The sequence below is a fragment of the Saccostrea echinata genome, unplaced genomic scaffold, assembly GCF_033153115.1.
Source record: "Saccostrea echinata isolate AGI-Se365-2 ecotype Australia unplaced genomic scaffold, CSIRO_AGI_Sech_v1 ptg000037l, whole genome shotgun sequence".
NCBI classification, from domain to species: domain Eukaryota; kingdom Metazoa; phylum Mollusca; class Bivalvia; order Ostreida; family Ostreidae; genus Saccostrea; species Saccostrea echinata.
Genome location: NW_026889786.1, coordinates 957,430 through 984,815, shown reverse-complemented (window position 1 = coordinate 984,815; position 27,386 = coordinate 957,430). Strand labels below are relative to the sequence as shown.

The 27,386-nt window shown below is 32.7% G+C and overlaps 1 protein-coding gene and 1 pseudogene across 1 annotated transcript; both read right to left on the bottom strand.

Annotated features, from left to right (window-relative positions):
• Window positions 1–4,928: 4,928 nt before the first annotated feature.
• LOC133200138 (heat shock protein 70 B2-like) lies at window positions 4,929–7,104 on the bottom strand. Its single transcript, XM_061335891.1, has one exon. It carries the CDS (start codon window positions 6,936–6,938, stop codon window positions 5,037–5,039), a length of 1,902 nt encoding a protein of 633 aa, XP_061191875.1. The 5' UTR covers window positions 6,939–7,104; the 3' UTR covers window positions 4,929–5,036.
• Window positions 7,105–23,001: 15,897 nt separating this feature from the next.
• On the bottom strand, window positions 23,002–24,971 carry LOC133200137 (heat shock protein 70 B2-like; annotated as a pseudogene).
• Between the last annotated feature and the right edge of the window lie 2,415 nt (window positions 24,972–27,386).

The following is a 27,386-nucleotide window of genomic DNA, read 5'->3' as shown; positions in this document are numbered from 1 at the left end:
TTGTCTTTATCGTTTGTAAGACTGCGTTTAACTGACATCTTGGGTTAGGGTCTGCCTTTATATACCACTGATGAAAGTTCTTGATACTACGAGTATCCCAATTCCAGATTGTGCGCGAGGAATCCCGAATGCTCTAACCTATTTATAACAATAGACTGGTGGATCTAGAACTTTCGAGAATTTGCGTTATTTAGAGAGAAACTATGAGGAATAATGTTGTATATAATGTGTAATGCAAAGCAATACAAAAAGTAGTATGCCTACCTTTATAATATGATATCCCTCGATTTAATCATTAATCCTATTAATATTAATCGTGAACAGAATGTTTCGAATTGTTTATCAAGTTTGGCGTCAGAATACTTTCGGACATTTTTAAAAAATAATTTTAGAAAAGAAAGCAAGTAAAATTAAAAATTATTTGAAATCAAATAACCGTTTTATTTAGTACTAAGAGTTGTTATTATTTTATGTTCTTATTTTAAATTTAAAATATTCATAACAAAGCTATGTTTAAAAAAAGTTAGCCCTTCACAGAAACTTTTTGTATCAAGGGAATACGACATATATTTTTACTGGTAGTGATTTGTGCAAAAAAATAATTTGAGAAATATATTATTCAGCTAAAACAAATGTATACATGTACGGTATATATGTAAATCATATGCGGTACCAATTTTGATGCACCATATGCGCGTTTCGACAAATTATGTTTCTTCAGTGATGCTCAAGCCGAAACGTTGGAAATCCAACATATTTGAATAAAAAAGACCTTGAAGAGCTGAAAAAGGTGCCAAAGACTGGAGCCAAATACATCGAAGGATCAGAGCTATGCATGAGGGAGATAATCCTTAATTTTGAAATAAATTTCTAAATTTAACCACAGCAATTAAATATATATCCGTATTTTCAAGCTAGAACCGAAGTACTTAAGCAGCTGGGCTGTATAGAGGCTCTCGAGAACAGGCCTCGACCCAGGGATCATAATGTAAATGATATACGGTACCAATTTTGATGCACCACATGTGCATTCCGACAAAAAGTAGTATGCCTACCTATATAATATCATTCGATTTTCATCAATCCTATTAATAGATCGTGAACAGAATTTATTGCCTAATATTTATCAAGTTTGGCGCCAGAATACTTCCAGGATTTTTTTTCCTAATTTATTTATTTTTGATATTTTTTTTTAATCTGATTTTTTTAAGAAACAATTTAAGAAAAAGGCAAGTGAAATAAATATGATTCATTTTTTAACTTAAGGCCGGTTTACACTATGCATCTTGACACATACATCTACATTCATGCTTCTATTTTGCCTCATGCATCTTGTTATTTAGACTATATGTGTCTTGACACATGCATCTTCAGAATACTTTATAAATATGAAGTTTTATCCTCTTGAAAAAATAACAAAGCCTTCAAATTCCCTTTCTAGATTTATATTAGCTGAGCAAATCATTCCTAATTTCCTTTTTATGGTAATTCTTGGAAGATATAATTTAATATATATTCCAAAGAAACTCCTCTTTATGATAACAATCAAATTACTTTTTCTTATTGTATTTTAATCAGTATTTTCTTTGTTTTGGTTCTTTTGGGATGCAATTTTTGCAATAATATGGAGGAAAATAAGACTTATTATCCAATCTCAACTCTGACCTTTCTTCTAATTGGTCAGTTCCATGCATCTTGACACAAGGAATAGAACAAGTTCTATTCCATCTGTCAAAACGCAACACCTATTAAATTTAACACAAGGCCTATTTACACTGTGAATTTAGATGCATGCATCCAAGATGCATGTGTCAAGATACATGGTGTAAACCGGCCTTTATAGTTGTTATCATTTTATGTTCTTAATTTTAAATTTATAATATTTATCACAAAGCTATGCTTAAAAAAAGTTAGACCTTCACAGAGACTGTATCAAGGGAATACGACATATATTTCTACTGGTAGTGATTTTTGTATTAAGGTATGTCACTCATGAAATTAGTCATATCAAGAATTTTTTGAAAAGTATATTTTTGATAAGTACTCATACAGCATGACTCAAAATCGCAAAGAAAATGGGGGGTCAGTGTGCATCTTACTGAGCAACGGTTAAAATTAACTTGATCTTTTTGCACTTAAATTATAACCCTTCGATTAATCACTCTAATCTTTATCACATTTTATCAGATGTAATCATGGCAAAAAATATAAACTTATTTTAGGTAACATAGTTTGAATTATATTTATCATTGAATAAATAATGCAAATTAATGCGCAAAAATTATTATGTGACCTTTTTGCACTTAAATAGTATCATATTTGGGATATTAAAAGTCTAAATAGGCAATAAAATATTTTCTTGTATCAAACTTTTTATAACTTAAGTCGGTTGGAAGAATGGTGTAGTTTAAAATAACAAAAGAAAAAGTTGGAGTCAGTGAGTTAAATTTATAGATATTGGTCAAAATATGCGACTTTCAGGCCAAAAACTGTAAAAAAAAAAAAAAAAAAAAAAAAAAAAAAAAAAAAAAAAAATCTTGACTCCTTTAATATATCTTCATTTCTTGGCAAAGTCTGCTGAGTGAATGTGTAAAATTTGTTCTAAAATTATAAATTGAAATTTATATTTAATATTCATAGCATATAATAACGGAAAATATTTTCTGAGTAAAAATATGCGGGGCTAAAGTTCCAAGATATCAACAATATATATATATATATATATATATATATATATATATATATATATATATATATATATATATATATATATATCAACAAGATATTAACAATTGTGAGATTTGAAGAATTTTCTTCTACCAGCGCAAGAAATAGTCCCTCATAAATCTTGTTTCTTTATGACTTTGTGAGCAGTTTTTAATTTGAATGTTGTATAATTTGCATTGTTTAATACAAATATGTTGTAAAAATTGAATTGAAATAAATAGTTTTGAAGTTAAGGTTCTGACTGAATTTTTCTTAAAAGCTGAAGAGTGACATACTTTAAATTACTTTTAGAAATATTTTATTCAGCTTAAACACATGTATACATGTGCCGAACCAAATATTGTAATTTAGAATGCTAGTATCGGAATTTCTACTCACATTGTCTGACTGCCACTTTTTTAAAATATTATAGGCAGTATAGACAATCTCTACTTAAACAGTTAGAAGCACAACATGTAGAAAAAATGAAATCTTGCTGAAAACTAATAGATAAATTACAAGGTACAGAAAGTATTAACAAAATATAAATCCCCAGAATTGATGTGGGAACAATATTTTTTACGTACTCAAAAGTTTGTATACAACAAGCAAAAAAATATAATCACAAACCAAAAACTTTTTCCCAATAACATTTGGCGTGAATCAGGGCAATACTCTTAATCCCCATTCAATCAATTTTTCTTTGTCAAGGATGTTATAGATTATCAGCTGTTGACACCGTTTTTATGAATTCAAATTCAACTAAGTGCTTGGTGTTTGCTGACGACATGACATTTTACTCTCCTCCTTGGCAGAAGGGTTACGGGAGGTGCTCAAATATTTTGCATAAATACTGTATGGATTGGTGTCTCAATATTAATACATCAAAATCTAAGATACTACTATTAACAAAGCAGGTACACTCTCTAAAAGAAAATAACCGCAGACGTTGTCCTGCATTTTGGTTCTGGATATAAATATTTAGGTGCATTGTTTTGTTCCTCAGACACTTTTTCTTTTACTCATTGGCAACTTTATCAAAAGCATTAAATACTGGTAATTAAACTCGCAAAATATTTCATATATAGCTGAATCCAACATTGGAATCATTAATCACATTTTCTGTCATAATATTAAATCTATTTTGTTGCATGCATATGAAATTTACATGTATTTTAACTCGTTTACTAAAAATTTAACATTCCTGGCTGTAGATCTACCATGATAAAGTATACTCCAACTTGACCTGTGAAAAATATCATCTCAAACTTTGCAAATCATAACTTTGTGTGCATAAATCTGAAAAAAAAATATATACTGATTACCACGCAAGCCAATTGCTTGATCATCGTCATAAAACCAAAAAATCTGACAGTTTTCCTTATATTTACATGCTCTTGATTCCATAAATTCACGTGCTACAAGCCCCGCCTACTTCTCTTTCTCTGTCTCTTCTCTTTCTCACGTCCCCCACGTGATTTTATTTTAACCACATTTTCTGTTTGGACTTGGTTTCCTTCAAATAAAAGCTAGAAAACACCTAAGCAGTAAGCGCTCTTCGTAATTCTGTCATCTCTATTCTGGTGCAACAAAGCACCATGTATGGCTGAGATATCCAAGACGGGAGCACCTATCTGAAATTTAACAGGAATCATTCTGATAAAGGTATATAATGAAGGGGGATGGGGCATATCTGTTTAATACAGTAAAAGTGATTATTTTTAAACAGATTAAGATTCTGTAGGTAATGTGCAAATTGTCTGGAAGACCCACCTAATTGTGGAAAACACATACCGAGTATGTTTTAAGATTTAGTGTTCCATGAACTCTAACAATTTTGACGGATATATGTAACAATCAAGGTTTTTGCAAATATCGCCTATTGCTTAAATGAAGTTTTAGCAGCTTGCAGGGGAGCCCCACCCCCACCCCCGTTTTTATTTTCCGTTTCTGTTTTGTGCAGACTTATTTTTCGTAGTAGTTAAGATTACAATTATGACTTTAGCTAATCACAGTTCCAATCCTGATCATTAAAGATAGTCTCAACAAATTAATGTTCAAATATTCATATCCGTAGTATCCAGAACTATCCTGGGTATAACAAGTAAAATAACTTTCAATATTTATAGGTTTTATTTATAACCAAAAAATAAATAAATTTAACAATGGTATATTGATGAAGCAAAATCACATACAATAAAATTCAATGATAAACATACCAATATCTTTAATGTTCTACGTATATACATGATGCATGAAAAAAGACTTTAGAAACCGACAGTAGCATAAATAAAGAGATCAACTAAAAATCAGATTTGGTGATCACATATCTAGTCCATCTCCTCTACTGTAGGACCACCATTAGCCTGACTAGCACCAGACTGGTTTGGATTTCCTCCATGAAGTTTGGCCATGATGGGAGAGCATACTTTTTGAACTTCCTTTAGTTTGAATTCGAACTCATCAGTATCTGCTAGGGCGTTACCATCTAACCATGATAGCGTTTCACTACAAACTCTGGTCACAGTGTCTTTGTCTTCAGACGGGAGTTTGTCTCCATGTTCCTCTGTTGTCTGTTTGACAGAGAACACATATGACTCTAGTTGATTCCTAGCTGATATTCTTTGTCGTTGTTTCTCGTCTTCATCTTTGTATTTTTCGGCTTCATTTACCATTCTATCTATGTCAGCCTTACTCAGGCGACCTTTGTCGTTGGTAATGGTGATTTTGTTGGACTTGCCCGTACTCATGTCTTTAGCTGATACATTTAAGATTCCGTTGGCATCTAAATTGAACTCCACCTCAATCTGTGGAACACCACGGGGAGCTGGTGGGATTCCGTTTAGTTCGAATTTACCCAGTTTGTTATTGTCTTTGGTCATAGCTCGTTCACCTTCAAATACCTGAATGGACACTCCTGGCTGGTTATCAGCATATGTAGTGAATGTCTTTGATGCCTTGCAGGGAATTTTGGCATTTCTTTCAATAATTTTGGTCATGACTCCTCCAGCAGTTTCAATGCCCAAAGAAAGTGGAGTGACATCTACCAGGAGAACGTCTTTGATGGCTTCACTTGTGTCTCCCTTTAAAATGGCAGCCTGAATAGCAGCACCATAAGCCACAGCTTCGTCTGGGTTGATGGATTTATTAAGTTCTTTGCCTCCCATGAAATCTTGTAGCAGTGTTTGGATCTTGGGAATTCTTGTCGATCCGCCTACCAGTACCACATCGTGGATTTTGGATTTGTCCATCTTAGCATCTCTTAGAGCTTTTTCTACCGGCTCCAGGGTAGAACGGAACAAATCTGAACACAAGTCCTCAAATCTTGCTCGTGTGATTTTGCTGTAAAAGTCAATGCCCTCAAAAAGGGAATCAATCTCAATGCTGGCATCAGAGCTACTGGACAGTGTCCTCTTGGCACGTTCACAAGCCGATCTGAGTCGTCTAAGTGCACGTTGGTTGTTGGAAATGTCTTTACTGTACTTGCGCTTAAATTCCTGTATAAAGTGATTCACCATTCGATTATCAAAATCTTCACCTCCAAGATGTGTGTCACCAGCAGTTGAGCGAACTTCAAACATGGAACCCTGATCTATGGTAAGGATGGACACATCAAATGTTCCTCCACCCAAATCAAAGATGAGCACATTTTTCTCACCTGAAAGGTTTTTATCAAGTCCATAGGCCAGGGCGGCCGCTGTAGGTTCGTTCACAATCCTGAGAACATTGAGACCGGCTATGACTCCAGCATCCTTGGTAGCCTCTCTTTGAGCATTATTGAAGTAAGCTGGGACTGTAATGACGGCGTCTTTGACGGGCTGTCCGAGGTAAGATTCCGCTGTCTCCTTCATTTTGGTCAGCACCATGGAACTGATTTCCTCAGGTGTAAATCGCTTTTTCTCATTCTTGTATTCTACCTCAAGCTTTGGTTTTCCTCCATCATTGACGACTTTAAATGGCCAGTGTTTCATATCGGCTTGCACACTGTCATCATTAAATTTGCGTCCAATCAGCCTTTTGGCGTCAAAAATCGTATTTCCGCTGTTTAGCGCTACCTGATTTTTAGCTGCATCTCCAATGAGTCTCTCCGTGTCCGTGAATGCCACATAACTGGGCGTCGTTCTATTTCCTTGATCGTTGGCAATAATCTCCACCTTTCCATGTTGAAATACACCAACACAGGAATATGTTGTTCCGAGATCAATGCCGATTGCTGGGGCTTTACTAGCCATGATTGTTTACAAACACTAAAGTGAAAGTACAATATTTGTGTCAGATTATCACTTACTGTTGATTGCTTATCCTCGTAACAAAGTAGCAGTTTTTCTTTCTGTAGTGTAAGACTGCGTTTAACTGACATCTTGGGTTAGGGTTTGCCTTTATATACTACTGATGAAAGTTCTTGACGCTTCAAGATTCCTTATTCAAGATCGTGCGCGAGGAATCCCGAAAGCTTTAATCTATTTAAGGACATATGCAACGTAGTTTGAACTTTATTGTCTTTTTCCCTGGAGTTTAACAGTTCCAATGCTTAAAGGAATTGTGTGCTACATTTGTTTGTCTATATATGCTGTTGTACACTTCTTCTAAAACAAGTCTGGATAAACAAAACATCTAGAATATGTGTTTAGTAATTTTTGTGTATTTTTCTTTGAATTATACAAGAATTTTCATCAATTGATATCTTTTCAAAACCCCTGGTAATGCATGCTGATTTTCTGATGGCACTTGATCTTAATTTAAGAATATCTTGAAAAATTATCAGTAGGTAAGGTATGTTGCGTATGTCCTTAAAGCATGTGTAGCGTCGGCGGATCTAGAATTTTCTTGAGAGTTTTATATGCTTCTTATTTTTCTAAACAAATTCAACTGCAAATTGAGTAGATGTTAGAAAATGATATAGATCAATACTGGTCGACAAAAAGTTTTAGATTTTACTAAGAGATGATTTATCAATACTGATCAAAAATATACTGGTATTGTAACGCAAAGCTGTACATAAAGAACAGTTTAATTATACTTTAATAGCCAATTTTTGGTATACGATATATATTTTGATATATTTTTTTATTGTTTTTCTTTGTTGTAAGTATATAATGAATGAAATTCTTTAAAAACGCCACTTCTACTTAACAGTTTAGATCTGAATTCAATACATCTTTATTGACCCGTTTAGCCCTCTTTTTGGACCTGAAGTTTTTACATTGAAAATAAAAATAGGTTGTTTTTAAAAAGGAATCTTTACCATAAAACTGACTCAATTTCTTAGTTTGCTTTCATGAACACTGTGGGGTTCAGCCTGAACCGTTCAGGTCGGTAGAATGCAGGGGTGGGGCGGGGGGAGGGGGGATATGAATATAGTATTTTGCTATAGTAAATTTTCCTTTATACTCTGCCCCCCCCCTCCTCTACACACACTTTTTGTTCCTCTAAGGTTGAGCACTTAAAAGTTCCAGGATTTGGACAGTTCATAAGGTGGGGTTTTTTGTTTGTGTGTGTGTGTGTGTGTGTGAGGGTGTGTGTGTGTGTGTTTTGTTCGTTTTTTTATTTTTTTGTGTGTGTATTTTTTTGTTTTTTTTTGGTTGTTTGTTTGTTTTTTTGTTTGTTTTTTGTTTGTTTGTTTTGTTTTGTTTTGTTTTTTTTTTTTTTTTGCTTGTCAGATTTTTTTGGGAAGTTGTCCCTTTTTTTGAATCCGTTGTTACGGGCCTGATTTTACATTAAGATACATTTTAGAATGTGTTTATGCCATCTACATGCAATATGACAGTCTGCTATTAAATCCAAAGTAACTTTTGATCCACTTAAAATAATAATAAACACCTGATATTTTTTGCTTTCAATATTTTTTTTTCAAATTGCCAAAATATCTGAAACTACTAGTTCCATGTTCCTTAGTTTGACAAATTTTAATCTGGGTTTTATTTCAATCATTCTGTTAATTTTTTTGTAAAAATTGAATTATACACTTTTTTTTCAGAGAACTTAATGTGTAGCATACTCACCTGTGATTTTTCAATTCCTGGGTTATGTGTGTTTTATTTTTTCATCACATTTTACTCAAACATACCAGTATCAAATTCAATACAATTTACTAACATTTAGATACAGAAAGGTTGTATTTATAAAAAGCATCACTCAAATTTCCAATAGATCAATCGGTAATTTTTTTAAAAAAATGCATATTCTAAAGTGTAATGTCTGATTCCAAAATCTTCTTACAGGGGGCTGACCCTATTTCAAGCTATGTGGCAAATATTGTGCGGTTGAATTTCTTTGAAATTAGATATAAAGAGAGATTTTGTATCCAGAAACAAAATTTCAATGTTTCAAGAAAATTGAACTTGAGGGAAAAAAATTGGCCTATCTACTGTGTACTACCATAAAACAGACAGGTACGGCAGCAAGTTTTACAATGTTAATTTAAGCGTCCATGGGTGTTGTTGTTATTTCCATAGATTATCTTAAGGTGACGTGTAAATTAATTCCAAAAGTGTACTGCATAATAACGTTGTTGACGTCGAGCAATGAAAAATCAGAAATAATGATGGGTCCCTTTCCGAAGTGGCGGTCATTTTTGCGATCCCCGTAAACTTTGAATTTGCTGTCGTGTTAATATAATTCTAGTAGTTGAACTCGAAATTTCTTATCAAAGCAGAAATCTTTTGGGGAAAATAGTCCACTAATAGAAGCTAGTTTGAAAGCCCAGTTTTCAAAATGTGTTTTAAGATATAATGCAAAAATCGATGCCATTGGTACCGTGGGACAGATTACTCAAGAATATAAACATCATAATATATAGGGGAATTCCAAAAAAAAAAAAATTATCAGACTTATAATTATCAACCTGCACTAAAAATCGGGTTACATTAATAAATTTCTGTAACTCAGCATGTGTCTTTTGATACAGTCTAAATGCCTGCCAAATATCGCATTGATGTCTTAAGACACGAAAAGTTATGCCCAAAAATGATGCTAAAATTTTCAGGAGAGAAACGCCTCTTTGTGACATTTTGAAAATTCCATGTTTTGAAGATCTGTCAAATAAATAGTAGTGATTTATATCAGAAATAAAGATTTTCCTGATAAAATTCAATATATTGAGCTTAAAGTTTAGACTGTAGTAACTTGTGCTTGACCAAGTTATGGTCACGGCTGACGCTGAAAAAAATGTTACACCATGTCAGGAGTGCAACAGAAAAAATGTACTGATGCCAAAAACATTGATTTTAAAAATCTGTATGACAAGTAAGTCAAAAAAATTGTCAAAGTGAAAAACAGTAACTGATATCCCAGTTAAAGGTTTATAATGCTCTAGATGCATCACACGCAGCATTGGTGAGAGTTAAGTACTAGTATCTGTGCATACTCACTTATGCCAGGAGTGCAATATATTTGATGTTTTACTCCCCAAACTTGGAAAAACTTTTATCAGTATATAATTTTAAAAAATCTCTTGGGGGGGGGGGGGTACACAAGGAATTTTTTACCAAATAATCTATCATTTACAGGATCTTTTTCAGAATCACATTTCCATAGTCACAAGTTAGGCTGACAATATTTACATTTCCAAATATTTTTCCTTAAGATTCTTTGCAAATTAGAAAAGGTTCATGCCGTGGGATGAGTAAGAATATTTCCATTGTGATGCGATTGAAGTCAAAAAATAGTGCAAACTTTTTTTTTCAAAAATGATCGTTGAAAGACAAAAATATGTGGCAAGTCATCAGAAAAATAATGTAGATATAAGATATGAATTTAACTTTTGAGAATTCTTGAGGTGCATGAACTACAACGCTTTACGCCTGTATATTTATCATGAAGCGTTAACGCGCTTCATGAAATATACTGGCGTGAAGCGTCGTAGTTCATGTCCTCATGAATTCTCAAAAATTAAATTCATCTCTTAAATAAACAAAGGTTTCAAAATGAATACCTGTCCTCGATTTACTTTAGAATTTTATGAATTTCGGCTGACTCCTACCACATTGTACGGCTTTGCTCTTCTTGTATACTAGTACATTGATTTCAGCGCTAAAACTTGTTGAATTGTGGTTTAGATATATGAATTGATGATGTGAGATAAAAAGTATGCTGTATTTAAATCTTCAATTTGTCACAGTTTACCGGGGCCCATAAGTGCACCTGAATTATTTGAGTAACACTTGAATGCAAATATTACCTTTATTGTTGTTTTTTTTTTTTTTTCATTTAGAAAATAAAGTTAAGAACATTTTGAATTAAATAATAATGATCGACAAATTGACTTTTTTTTTTAATTCAACTTACCATATTTTTGGAGTTATAAAATCATACTGTATATTCTAGTTAGAATTTCTGAAGTTCAAGTGACAATAGAATAGACAAATGGATAAAAAAGTTTCAGAATTTTTATTAGTAGAACTTCATTTGAAAAAGAAAATATTACTACATCCCAAAAGACTTTCTAAAATATTTAATCAAAACTAAAAAAAAAAAAAAAAAAAAAAAAAAAACAAGCAAACAAACAAACAGAAATTAGAGGGGTTTTTTTATCCTTCAGACTTGCATGTGTCAGGATTATAAATGATAAGATGTAAACCTTGATTGAGTATCCTCATTTAAATGTGGAAAAAAAAATATAATTCTATATTTATTTTGATATATTGTTATTTTACATTAATTGTCTCGATTCTGGTTTGAAAAGTTTAAATGTGAAAGATATATACCGGTAATATGAGTGAAATATGTGGAGATAATGAACAGTATTCGAGCTCTAATGTCCATTAAACATCACAAAATAGGAGCTGAGCAAACATGGACCTCTAAGACATCAGAGGTGGGATCAAGTGCCTTGGAGGAGTGAGCATCCCCTGCCGACCGGTCACACCTGCCGTGTGCTCCTTGTCATGATCGGGAAATAACGGAAAAATCCGTCGACAATTCAGTGTGTAAATAATGGCCTAACAATTAGTGTGAAAAAAGTCAGTCAGCATTTGACTTAATGAAAGATTGTATTTGCTGACAAGATCATTGTATCGACCAACTTACGAAATGATGACTTTAAATGAGACTGCTGATATTCTTGTTTCATCAACTTGTTTGTCAATAATTTACCTCGTTTTAGAAATTGTACATACGTAGAGCATGCTCTTGCATATCGAATCAACTGAGACAATGAATTCCCCAATATTACTTTTTGTCCTTTTAGTCAATTTTTCAATTGTAAGCCAAAGAGAATTTTGATACATTAGTTTTCTAAAATAATAATAATAATGCTAAAAATAATAATAAAACAAACAAACAAAAAAACTAGATTTTGAAGTGATCTCATTTACCTTATTTTGTTGTACTCCTGACATTTGATATGTTTTTATTAAACAATATTAAACAATATTATAAAAATTATTACACACAACAACTCATTCCAATTTTGTAAAGTAGTGTCGTTTTGAGATTTTTCTATCATTTACATCAAGTTTTTCATATTTTCATGCCTTCAAAGTATGAGTATTTCCTTATTTATAAGTATATGTTTAATGGTAAGAACTATTCTGTAAATTGACTGTAAAATATCCACAAATACCATTTATTTGTTGATAGACATAGTAATTTCAACTACAAATAGTATCAAACATTTTCTGTAATTTATTTTTAGTAAAGAGAGATGAAATTAATTGATAATAATGAAACAGTTTTGTTGCACTTCTGACTGTTTGTTTGTTTGTTTGTATGAATGTTTAACGTCCCTCTCGAGAATTTTTCACTCATATGGAGACGCCACCTCTTGCCGGTGGAGAGCTGCAAATTTTTTTCCTATACTCGGCACTTACGGCCATTGAGCAGTGAGGGATCTTTTTCGTGCCAGCACCTACTGCGACACGGGACCTCGGTTTATACGGTCTCATCCGAAGGATCGGTCTTCACGTCCCACAGTGGGATTCGAACCCGCGACGTAAAGATCAACTCCTTACTCCGCGACTCTAGAGCAGACGCTCTAACCACTGCGCCACGCAGGCGACCACTTCTGACTGTAGTAAATTTTAAAAATTAAAACCATAGAACGCAGTATTGACGATGAAAGTCATTAAATCTCTGCACATACTAAGCTCAATCATGTCTTGTTACTTTGTTTACATTATAGAGTAACAGTGTTTGCAGAAGGGATCCTAAGATCATAATTCTGTTGAGGTTTTATTCATGTAGTTTTTATTTTGATTGTTGCTGACCAAGAAATCATATGCTCAGTATTCATAAAATTCCTCAAAATTTATTAATGTGTTCCACAAATAATTTTTGTTTTATAAGGATCAACAAGGACTTTACAGTCTTTCCGATGATAAGTAATCAAAACATAACCATACTTATACTATCGCTAGCCCTTAGTATTAGCCCTTCTACTCTGTCAATACTTAAAAAGAACCAGTAAAGACAGGGATGGGGTAATTGAAAAAAGTAATTGTAATTGACTGTAATCAATTACATTTTTTGAAGTAATTGGAAGTAATTTGTAATTGAACATTTTGTCAATTACTTGTAATTGTAATTTAATTAATTACATTGAAAAAATACCATGTAATTTCAATTACTTTTTCAATTACATTCAATTACTTTATATAATACACATTCATGATATATTCATGATACATCGTCACCACTACCTCCCCATTTTACTGGTTTTTATTTTATTGTTAAACATATCCTCAGTCCTTCAATTATACAAAATCTTAGGTTAATGCTTACAAACAAATAATTAAATGATTGGCTTGATAATAATAAACTAGTTTCTTTCTAATCATTATGTAAATTTTGAATTTTTTGATCTATGTTTATAAATATGAATTTTGAACCACCCTTCTTAGGTCTATTCAGCTATGAAACACACATTTATTATATTTTAATCTTTGTTGTTTGATCAATAATAAAGAAAGAAGGTGTAGTGCATGTGACCCCCCCCCCCCTTTTTTAAATGATGTAACAATAGTAATGTTAGGTTACATGGTGTAACTTTTTATTTTATCCACAACAGTGTTTAATCATTCTGAGTCAATGACTGTAATATTTTGCTATATTTGTGTGAGCTTGGAGCGGGTTGATTTTTCTATCAAATAGGGTCAATGTCTGTAATATGTTATCATGCATTGTGGTGATTTGGAGCGGGTTGATGAAGTTTGTTTATTCACAGTTTTACTTTGTTTTATATGAATGTGCTATTCGCAGAGTTGTACCTAAGTCACTTAATTGTAAATGTATATACTTGTAAACAAGGGTAGATTGATATATTTTGATAATATAAACATGACTGAGATAATTCGAACTGAGTTAGAATTTGGTAACAGATTAATAAAGTATGTCATTTGTAAATCAGCACTTAAGTATACATCCTAAGACTATAACTGTGTGTATGTGACTGTTGTTGGTTTAGTGTTATTTAGTTGATATGATACCTGTGAAATAGTCTAAACTTCTGTTGTCACATTGTTTGACAGTTTCGCTCTTCATTACGATGTACTTCCGGTTTAGAAACTTGTTAAAGTAATTGATAAATTTATCCTTGCATTTGTAATATAACCGATAAATATATCGAGTTTGAATGGCGGTATCTTATGAATGACTGTATTTTGAGATAAACTGAATATTGTTTTAAGTTTAATTTGTTTTGTTTTAATTATTTATTGTGAAATATATTTTTTATTTAATTGATAAATATGTAAAAATTCATTATTTCATACTTGTATAGAATATTTGGTGACACTTGTTCACGTGAAAGATCGTGATGTTTTACTATTGACCAATCTGATTGTTCGATATAATTGATCATTAATTGATAACCCAATGAAATTTCATAATTAATAATTCTGTTAATATCCGTCATTTTCCGTTATTTTCTGTCATAGAGTCATATAAAAGTTAGACGCTGAGAATTTTTAGTCACTCTTCTGCTTATTTCGATTTGGTAGGTCCGTTTTACGGAACTTTTAGATTTTTTTAGGATTTTATTTTAACTTTTATTTTGTCTATCTTTTATTTTTATTTAGGAATTTATTTTATTTTTGATTTATTTAGTTAGGATAGAATTTAACCGACTAGGACATTAAATAGTAAAATACTATTGTCCTCTATCGGTTGTTTTAAAGACTCAACAGTCTTTGACTGAGTAGTCTTCTTTAGTAATTAATTGATCTAGGATTATTTTATTTTACATTTTTACTCCATTTTATTTCATTTTTATTTTAATGCAAACTATGTAACTAAAGTTATACGTTTGCCATCTTTCTCTTTTATGATGACTAAAGTTGATTAATTCAACGAAAGTCAATTATTTATTTTATTTTCAGACAGTAATTTAATTATTCTAGATACGTAAATTTTTCTTCAATTATTTTTAATAGAAATTATTTTATTACAGTACTTGGGAATTTTTAAACGTTGCTTCTCGATAAACTTACTTATGATTATTAGAGTTATCTTTCTTTGCCCTTAGTGTTTACAAGCTAACCTGTTAAATACAGTAATGCTTGTTGTTAGGTTTAACAAGTCAAAGTTATAAATAACCACGGCTTGTGTCCTTATTTAATAAAGTATTTTAGGAGTTTAACAAGCTAACCTGTTAAATACAGTAAAGCTTGGTGTTAAGTTTTACAAGTCAAAGTTATAAATAACTACGGCTTGTCACATATTTTTACGCATAGGAATAGATACGTTAGATTTTTGGGGTGGTTTTTCAGTCTGTTTTATGGTATGATTTTAATTATTTATTTTTATTAAACTTATTTATTATTATTAGTTTGGTATGAATGTGGTGTGAATGTCGTCGTTCAAATAAATTGTTTGTTGATAATGCACTTAATAAATTTAATTGTTTAATGTTTATAATCTTATGTCTTCTTTGCGAATGGTACATTTATAAAAGGAGTTGAGTGAATTATTTGTACAATGAAAACAATTTCTAGCAGAACCGCTAGCGTTACATTTTTGGCATCCACGGCGGGATACCTTTCATTTTTACAGGTATCTAGAGATACGAACCTTTTATATTTTTGCTAGTTGTTTGTAAAAATAAAGGTTGATGTGCGAGTTAATTTTTATTTTTGATTAGGCAGTGCTCAGATAGATAATATGGGAAAGAATAAAAGAAAGGGTCTGGTTGTTGTAGAAGCTGATGAGATGTCAGATGATGTGAGTGTGAGACAGAAAAATGATAGGCAATGTGTAGACAAAATAAATTCTGATAACAGTTTAAAAACTGGAATTGAAAATCCTTTTGGAAGTAAAAGTGTTATAAACAGTAAATCTGCTGTACAAGACACTATGCATATGTCATGCACAACTTCAACATCAAATCTGATGCACAATTCATTACATATGAATCCTTTAAACACAGAAAATGTGTCACAATCATTTATTACAAATGAACAAAAACATACAACACCAGAAAGGTGCAATGAACAAATGTTCATCCTCGATAGGGGAGATAACCCTAATCAATTTCCGCTACCAATCCATGATTTGACAGATGATTCGTCTATAGATGATTTGCATGAATCGGTCCCTCCAAAGAATGGGCGTCCATATTCCTGTCCTCCAGTTACTAGATCAGATCATTCAAATGCTATGAAACAAAATCACGAAGATGTCAGAAGTAAACAAATGAACAATCCAGTATACCAGCCCTCTATGTATCAGTTATCTGAAAACAGAGATGATTTGGCCACAATTTTAAAGGACATGCAGAAATTTTTGAATACAGTCCAATCAGGTGTATCAGTACAGCACCAAAGCCCTGGAAGGAGTCGCACAGATACAGCTCAGTCTAAAACATTGTCCAGACATAGCCGTGCTTCTAGAAAAACTCAGTCAGAGAGACAGCTTAAACGGGCAAGATTGATCGATGAAAATTCATCCTCCTCAGATGACTCCACCAGTAGCAGTACATCAGATTCTGATGATGAGAGCATATCTACATCTATTGTAACTCAAAAGAGACGCCCCAGAAAATTTTCTCATAAGTTGCCTCCCTTTACTGGTCAAGATAAAGAAAAATGGGTTGTATGGAAGGGCAGATTCGAAGAGATTGCAGACAGGGGAAATTGGACAAACAATGAAAGACTTGATGGGCTATTACCTAGAATGCAAGGTGGAGCAGGAGAATTTGTCTTTGAACAACTTACAAAAAGAACAAGATCTAATTACAAGAAACTAATCAGAGAATTAGATAATCGATACCAAGTTATAGAAACTAAGAAGTCGTTAGAAGCTAAGTTCAGTAACCGTAGACAGAAACCAAATGAACCTGTAGAAGTCTATGCAGCAGACTTAAAGAAACTATATGCCAAGGCATACCCTAACAGGGACGAGACTATACGCAGAGAGGATCTACTTCGAAAATTCTTTGATGGTCTCAATGATGAGAAAGTCCAGTTCCAGGTCAAATACATAAAAGAGCCAGACAACATTGATGATGCTGTATTCCAAGTGATCAATTTCAGTGATCTCCATAAAAGAAGCTCTTCAAAGGCCGATAAACGTCCAATTCGGGCAGTGACTGAAAATGATACAAAAACAGGAAGTAATAAGAGATTTGAAAATAGAGAAAAACAATCCAAGACAGTTTCACAAAATGATGCTTCGTTTACAACAATGCATAAGTCTAAAACATCAGGAACTACCAATACGGATCTCAAAGATGATATACTGAGAATACAAGGACAAATCCAGAATCTTGAAAAGATGTTGTCCGAGATGAATAAATCCTCAGCCTTTCCTCCCAGATTTAAAGCATCCTCCAACACTGCTTGTTATAAGTGTAACAATCAGGGTCATTTTGCTCGTGACTGTCCGGTTGTCATTCAACAAAACTTCAGAAGTACAGCGCCACAATATCCCAGAAATTTAAACTTCAGGGGATCGTAACTGCAGGTCGAGAAACAGTCCAGAGCAGACTTTGACTGAAGATCTATCTGAAAATAAAATAAAAGATATTAGCCTTGTTACTGATGATGTTTAAAGAAATTTTGAAAAATGCCTTGGAATTTATATCAAAGGAAATATCAATGATGTCCCTGTTACTGTTACAATTGATACTGGTGCTTCCAGAACCATCTTGTCAGAAAGAGTATTTAAACGAATAAAGAAGAAACCTGAACTTAAAGATACACCAGGCATTGTGAATGCATGTGGTACAAGTTTGATCTTACTTGGTGAAGCAGAATTTACTTTGAATCTGAATGATTTAGTTGTATGACAGAATGTTATCATTGTAAATATAAATGATGATTGTCTTCTGGGGGGTGGATGTTTTACAAGATAAATATGGAGTACCTGCAGTCTATTCTACTTAGTCAAGGAATTGTACAATTACATGGAACTACTATACCATGCATTCAAGTCAAATCGGACAACAAATGCCGAAGAGTTACAGCTGCTGATAATTATGTTGTCCCCCCCCCATTACAGTGAGAAGATTATTCAAGCTTTTGGCAAGAGGAATGATGATGATACAGAGCCTACAGAATTTATAGTGGAACCAAATGAGAAATCTTCAGAAAAGTATGAATTGTTAATGGCATGTTCTTTGGTTGATATTGAGAAAAGTACCGGGTACTACAGTACCTGTTAGAAAGTCCAAATATTGACCTGGAGAGTCACAAACTGCAGCCAAGATACTTTGGTCCTTGTTTGGTGCTACAGAAGGTTAATGATTTATTATGCTGAGTGCAGACAGACGAACGATCAAACGTCAAGATTGTACATTACAATAAAATGGAACCATACTTTGGTGACAGATTACCATGGATGGTGACTGCTTTGAAAGATTTCAGAAGTCAATTTGAATTTAATTTACAATTATTAAAAATTATTATTATCCTGAGATGTTGTTAATCGTTTTCCTTCCACCTGAGATGTACTTACATTACCTATTCCTAATGAGGATTTGATGGATGCAGTACCAAGACCTAGCAGATTCCATGTGTCATCAAGAGCACCATTGACATTATCCTGGATTTGATGGGAAGGGAACAGCTCCACCGAAACAGGAAACCGATGGAACAGAGTACAGAGCTGGGTAAATCAAGGAGCCAGTACAGATCTACATCAAACCTGCCATCTCCCCAGAGAGTGAAATCCACCATGGTAAAGCTTACTTAAAATTTACTTATGGACTTTGTAGTAGTATAGATAGAAATATATATGTTTAATGGGTTTTCTGTATAGTCTGGGATGGTGGGTGGATTTTTTTTTGTATATTGTGTATATTTAGCATTTGTCAATGCTTGTTGATAATAGAAATTTGATGGAACTTATAAGTACATGTACATGTACTATGTAATTATGACTTGGCATATATTGTATGTACAGATTTTGTTTGATGGATGATGTCTACACGTATGTCTACACTATTTAGGATTATATTTGATGTGTTGGAGCACTGCCTATATCTAGATACTTGATGTGTGAATTATTGTTTTAGTTGTTGTGGATTAAAATAAGATGTTATTAATTGGAGAATTTATATATTCTCTATACAATTGGTTACTAATTGTCCGTAAAATTAGATATACTTAAGTCGGAAGTACAATGACGATTGGCTCCGCAAATTTAGGTGTATTAATGACGATTAATCACCAGGGGTTTAATGCTGTCCTTATGACATTTTTAGCATAATACAAACCTTTTGAGGATGCTTGATTAATTTTGTTAGCATGGGTATGCATGTCTTTTGTTACCATGGGTATGGCTTATGTTGCTGTGAGATACAGAGGTGATATATTTTAGCTGGCATGAATCGTTTTAGATGTCACAATTATATGTCTTGTCTAACTTATGATTTTGAGAAAGTGTGATGCATGTATGATACTTTGTATACTTTATTTGGGGTATTTTTCTTTTTGTTGTGTGAGTGTTGTATGCAAGATATATTATCTTTATTTTGTACATAGTATTTGGTGAGAATGTGTTGCAATATTGTTGAATGAGTGTGGATGTCTTTGTCTTATATGTGTGGTTGCTATGATGGATGTTTGATGTTCATGAGGACATGAACGGTTTAAAAGAGGAGGCAATGTAGTGCATGTGACCCCCCCCCCCCTTTTTTAAATGATGTAACAATAGTAATGTTAGGTTACATGGTGTAACTTTTTATTTTATCCACAACAGTGTTTAATCATTCTGAGTCAATGACTGTAATATTTTGCTATATTTGTGTGAGCTTGGAGCGGGTTGATTTTTCTATCAAATAGGGTCAATGTCTGTAATATGTTATCATGCATTGTGGTGATTTGGAGCGGGTTGATGAAGTTTGTTTATTCACAGTTTTACTTTGTTTTATATGAATGTGCTATTCGCAGAGTTGTACCTAAGTCACTTAATTGTAAATGTATATACTTGTAAACAAGGGTAGATTGATATATTTTGATAATATAAACATGACTGAGATAATTCGAACTGAGTTAGAATTTGGTAACAGATTAATAAAGTATGTCATTTGTAAATCAGCACTTAAGTATACATCCTAAGACTATAACTGTGTGTATGTGACTGTTGTTGGTTTAGTGTTATTTAGTTGATATGATACCTGTGAAATAGTCTAAACTTCTGTTGTCACATTGTTTGACAGTTTCGCTCTTCATTACGATGTACTTCCGGTTTAGAAACTTGTTAAAGTAATTGATAAATTTATCCTTGCATTTGTAATATAACCGATAAATATATCGAGTTTGAATGGCGGTATCTTATGAATGACTGTATTTTGAGATAAACTGAATATTGTTTTAAGTTTAATTTGTTTTGTTTTAATTATTTATTGTGAAATATATTTTTTATTTAATTGATAAATATGTAAAAATTCATTATTTCATACTTGTATAGAATATTTGGTGACACTTGTTCACGTGAAAGATCGTGATGTTTTACTATTGACCAATCTGATTGTTCGATATAATTGATCATTAATTGATAACCCAATGAAATTTCATAATTAATAATTCTGTTAATATCCGTCATTTTCCGTTATTTTCTGTCATAGAGTCATATAAAAGTTAGACGCTGAGAATTTTTAGTCACTCTTCTGCTTATTTCGATTTGGTAGGTCCGTTTTACGGAACTTTTAGATTTTTTTAGGATTTTATTTTAACTTTTATTTTGTCTATCTTTTATTTTTATTTAGGAATTTATTTTATTTTTGATTTATTTAGTTAGGATAGAATTTAACCGACTAGGACATTAAATAGTAAAATACTATTGTCCTCTATCGGTTGTTTTAAAGACTCAACAGTCTTTGACTGAGTAGTCTTCTTTAGTAATTAATTGATCTAGGATTATTTTATTTTACATTTTTACTCCATTTTATTTCATTTTTATTTTAATGCAAACTATGTAACTAAAGTTATACGTTTGCCATCTTTCTCTTTTATGATGACTAAAGTTGATTAATTCAACGAAAGTCAATTATTTATTTTATTTTCAGACAGTAATTTAATTATTCTAGATACGTAAATTTTTCTTCAATTATTTTTAATAGAAATTATTTTATTACAGTACTTGGGAATTTTTAAACGTTGCTTCTCGATAAACTTACTTATGATTATTAGAGTTATCTTTCTTTGCCCTTAGTGTTTACAAGCTAACCTGTTAAATACAGTAATGCTTGTTGTTAGGTTTAACAAGTCAAAGTTATAAATAACCACGGCTTGTGTCCTTATTTAATAAAGTATTTTAGGAGTTTAACAAGCTAACCTGTTAAATACAGTAAAGCTTGGTGTTAAGTTTTACAAGTCAAAGTTATAAATAACTACGGCTTGTCACATATTTTTACGCATAGGAATAGATACGTTAGATTTTTGGGGTGGTTTTTCAGTCTGTTTTATGGTATGATTTTAATTATTTATTTTTATTAAACTTATTTATTATTATTAGTTTGGTATGAATGTGGTGTGAATGTCGTCGTTCAAATAAATTGTTTGTTGATAATGCACTTAATAAATTTAATTGTTTAATGTTTATAATCTTATGTCTTCTTTGCGAATGGTACATTTATAAAAGGAGTTGAGTGAATTATTTGTACAATGAAAACAATTTCTAGCAGAACCGCTAGCGTTACAGAAGGTGTGTGTCATCAATTAAGCTAGAGTTCTCTCTTGTTGGGAAGAGATAATTGCCCTCCTGATCACAGTTTTAAATTGCAATCAAAACAAATCAACTCCTCTAAAGAGATATTCATTCCATGATTTAGAAGACAAAGCCAATGGAGATAATTATTTCAATTTAAAATGCTCCGCTAGCTTTAGAAAAGAAAAACTTTCAATTTGATAATTATTTTAACATCTAAACAGATTTTTATGAATGAATTTTCTATCTGTACAATTCTGATTTATGAAGTAAAATTGTTCAACATAAATAGCAATGTTCAGGTTACCTTCAAAGGAAATATTTAATTTGAGGGGTTACAGTTGCGAATCATTTTACTCTATTAAAATACTTACTTTTAATCAAATATCAGAAGCCATGCTATTTGTGTACATGTAGGTTTTTTGTGGTGGAAACTGCATCAAACTGATCTCGGATAGTTCTTTAAGAGATTCTTATTGTTTTGTAAATAAATGTTATAAATAAAACCACAATGGTACACAATGCCTATAGCATATTATTTCTTGTACTGTTTGTGCAGAGGCTGAGCTTATATACAAATAAATGATGTTCTGATTATTCATTGAAAAGGATTATGAAATTTTTTTTAAAAAACTTGAAAATGTAATTTGTAATTTAATTAATTACTTTTGCAAAGTAATTGTAATTTCATTAATTACATGTCTTAGAAAGCCTGTAATTTAATTGTAATTTAATTGAAGAAAAAGTCAAAGTAATTGTAATTTAATTAATTACTTTTTAAAGTAATTGACCCCATCCCTGATATATATATATATATATATATATATATATATATATATATATATATATATATATATATATATATATATATATATATATATATATATATATATATATATATATATTAATGTTATGTCATCTTCATATGTAGGTCAAAGAAATGAAATTTTTTTGCTCAATTTTCATTTTTTATTTTAAAAATAATAAAAAATAATCAACAATTGTATAATTAAAAATATAATCAATTTGGAATTCATACATAATTAATCTAACAACATTCATGAACTCATCGAACAAAATGTTTTCCACATAGCTTATGTATACATGTATGAGCATTGGAATGGCATCCAAATTCTTATCACTTATGTATAAAATATGAAAACTTTCATACAGATTATATCCTGTTAATTTCATAATACTGTAAATCAAATCAGTCTTCATTTAACTTTAATCTATCTCCTCTACTGTAGGCCCTTCGCCTTGACTAGCACCAGAATGACCATGGTTTCCTCCATGAAGTTTGGCCATAATGGGAGAACATACTTTCTGAACTTCCTTTAGTTTGTATTCAAACTCGTCAGTATCTGCTAGGGCATTACTATCTAACCATGACAGAGTTTCAGTGCAAACTCTTGTCACAGTGTCTTTGTCTTCAGACGGGAGTTTGTCTCCATGTTCCTCTGTTGCCTGTTTGACAGAGAACACATACGACTCTAGTTGATTCCGGGCTGCTATTTTTTGCCTTCGTTTCTCGTCTTCATCTTTGTTTTTTTCGGCTTCTTTTACCATTCTATCTATGTCAGCCTTACTCAGGCGACGTTTGTCATTAGTGATGGTAATTTTGTTAGACTTGCCCGTGCTCATGTCTTTGGCTGATACATTTAGGATTCCGTTTGCATCTAAATTAAATTCCACTTTAATCTGTGGAACACCACGAGGTGCTGGAGGGATCCCATTCAGTTCGAATTTACCCAGTTTATTATTGTTTTTGGTCATGGCTCGTTCACCATCAAATACCTGAATGGACATTCCTGGCTGGTTATCAGCATATGTAGTGAATGTCTTTGATGCCTTGCAGGGAAATTTGGCATTCCTTTCAATAATTTTGGTCATGACTCCTCCAGCAGATTCAATGCCTAAAGAAACTGGGGTAAAATCTACCGGGAGAACGTCTTTGATGGCTTCACTTGTGTCTCCTTTCAAAATGGCAGCCTGAATAGCAGCACCATAGGCCACAGCTTCGTCTGGGTTGATTGATTTATTCAGTTCTTTGCCTCCCATGAAATCCTGAAGTTGTTTTTGGATCTTAGGAATTCTTGTCGATCCTCCTACAAGAACCACATCGTGGATTTGGGATTTGTCCATCTTAGCATCCCTCAGAGCTTTTTCTACCAGCTCCAGGGTAGAACGGAACAAATCTGAACATAAGTCCTCAAATCTTGCTCGTGTGATTTTGCTGTAAAAACCAATGCATTCAAAAAATGAATCAATATCAATGTTGGCATCAGAGCTGCTGGACAGTGTCCTCTTGGCACGTTCACAAGCTGATCCGAGTCGTCTAAGTGCACCACGTTGGTTGTTGGAAATGTCCTTACCGTATTTGCGCTTAAATTCCTGTACAAAGTGATTCACCATTCTATTGTCAAAATCTTCACCTCCAAGATGTGTGTCACCAGCAGTTGAGCGAACTTCAAACATGGAACCCTGATCTATGGTAAGGATGGACACATCAAATGTTCCTCCACCCAAATCAAAGATGAGCACATTTTTCTCACCTGAAAGGTTTTTATCAAGTCCATAGGCCAGGGCGGCCGCTGTAGGTTCGTTCACAATCCTGAGAACATTGAGACCGGCTATGACTCCAGCATCCTTGGTAGCCTCTCTTTGAGCATTATTGAAGTAAGCTGGGACTGTAATGACGGCGTCTTTGACGGGCTGTCCGAGGTAAGATTCCGCTGTCTCCTTCATTTTGGTCAGCACCATGGAACTGATTTCCTCAGGTGTAAATCGCTTTTTCTCATTCTTGTACGTATTCTACCTCAAGCTTTGGTTTTCCTCCATCATTGACGACTTTGAACGACCAGTGTTTCATATCGGCTTGCACACTGTCATCATTAAATTTGCGTTCAATCAGCCTTTTGGCGTCAAAAATCGTATTTGCGCTGTTTAACGCAACCTGGTTTTTAGCTGCATCTCCAATGAGTTTTTCTGTGTCCATGAATGCCACATAACTGGGTGTCGTTCTGTTTCCTTGGTCATTGGCAATGATATCCACCTTTCCATGTTGAAATACACCAACACAGGAATATGTTGTTCCGAGATCAATGCCGATTGCTGAGGCTTTACTAGCCATGATTGTTTACAAACACTAAAGTGAAAGTACAGTATGCATGTCATTTGCTACTGAGTGTTGATTGCGTATCCTTTTCACAAGGCAGCAATATGAATGTGTAGTTCTTCTGTGCGATTTAATTGGCATTTTTGGTTTGAGTCTGTCTTGATAAGGATTTACAGTCAACTCGTACACAAACCGAATCGTACAAAAAAAACCGCCTTGTGGTCAAGGAGTCAACTCGTACACAACACTGAACTCCTTGTGTACGAGTCGGGTTGTGTGCGAGTTGACTGGATACCTTAATACATTCTTCACAACCAGACGCTCGGCTGTCTCCGTAAATCTCCGACGAACAGAGATCTCCTCACCTCGGCTGACTATGGTACCCTACATCAAACTTGATGTAATCGGCCGAGGTGTGCCGAGTGATTTCGAAACTGCATTCAAGGTATCACACCGGTAATTGACCAATCAAAATGAATCAATTGTAGTTCCATACATATAAAATTAATTTTTCTTTCTTTTGATAATTTTTTTAATTTTCTTCCAGGCTATTTTTACAACTTTGGTACCTGTGCCTAGTAAATTTAATGTACTTTGTAAATAAATACAGTTTTTTGACAGGAACTATTTTTTTCAGGGCATAGGAGGCTACTTCCTGGGGTGCACTGGAGCTGTTTATAAACACATTGAAAACACGTGGATTTGAGGGTAGCCCTGTTTGCAGATGGAAAAAATCAGAAAATGCCGTGTAGGTACCCTGTTTTTTGGACTCGGCTAATGAGAGAGGTAATGTTTTATACTTCCTGCTAAATATTTTTTCATGAATTAATTTACCTGATTTTTTAAGAATTTTTTTCCTATATAGAAACATATAGTGAAAACAATTACCGGTGTGATACCTTGAAGGAGATTGTGTAAAATCATCTGCATCAATATAAAAGGTTGTTTTAATTTTTAAAAGGCATATTTCAACAAAATATGTCATTTTATGAACTTTCTGTGTGAAAGCACATATTTTAAAAATTAGAAGTAGGGTTGAATTGAATTTTTAGAGATTTCTGTGAAAAATACTTATAATATATCATGTTTTACCCTCAAAACTTTAAATTATGACTTTCAAAGTAGGATTATGCATCTGACATGTAGAAAGAAGTTAGAAAATGTTGGTTTTTTATTTTAGATGACTTTAAACTATGTGCACCACCTGACCGCAGTCAATTATAGTGTCTACAGACTTTGCCGTAAAAGTACTCTAGGCTGATTTTTTCAAGAAAAGACTAATTCTGGGTTTGCCAATGAGTTTTCCACAAAAGTGACAACTGCGATAAAATGTGAAGAAGTAAAACATTTTTTCACAGAGTGATAAATTTTACAGAGAGTGGATTTACTTTCATTTTATTCACCTGAAGTGATGCATGTATTACAGCAGTGGAGGAATATAAATAATGAAATGAGGTAAATTTGTCTAATAAAAAAAATGCACAAGTAAAATTTATTTAGAATTTTTCAAAAATAAGAAGCTTATGACCAAAAAATGCATAAATACTGTCAGGGCATGAGAGTGAATACTTATTCAGAGTTCTAATCATGTAGCACACATGTAGTACAGAATGTCACTTAGCACCATGGTATGCCTGTTATGGTTCTCTGGACTTTTTGCATGCTTACGCAGCTGACATCCATGATTTTTCAGTTTGTCGGAGAATGTGTTTTGTCATGTTAGCACTTTTATGTAGGTTTTGACCCTCTCTTTTAAATTAAGTCTCAGTCAGGATGCTTATTTCAGCATGATTTGTTAAGCATATTAATATACTGAAATATTAATAAATTACAAATTAAAGTGATGAAGAAATTTGACATATTTACACAATCAAAATATCAGAATAACCATAATTCAGCTAATAAAGTGTCCTGTTTTTCTTATGTCACTTCCTATAAATTTTATCAGCAGTTTTTGTACACCCACCCACCCCCAAGAACCATGTAGGATGGCCTGATATTAGTCTTTTTGTTGCATTTTTTCACATTTGAAAGTGTTAAAACTCATAAAAATGTTTAAGATTTATATTTTGGAATTTAAATGTTGAATTTTTATGTAAATTTGGTGAAACAAAAAGCTGTAATCTTGAATTAATCATGCAAATTCATCAAACACCTTTGGAATTCCTGAGTAATTCAATGAAAAGAGGATAATTATGCATGTTCAATTGGAATTTCATGGCTAATTTGTGTCTGCAGAGAAAGCCAGTTACATAAATCCAAACAATAAATTACATCTGAATTGTTTCCTCCATTTTCTTATCATCAAAGCAAGTTTAATGGAGTGTCAGAGCTGTCCAGAGTCTCCCTAGGTGCTGATATCATTTGGACTGCCCTGTGTTACAACACAGCTTTTAGATAAACTTCTGCACATCAGCTTGTAGACAAGTACCTAGGCTTTATTTGGAACATAAATTGACCAGATGCAGATTTTATTATC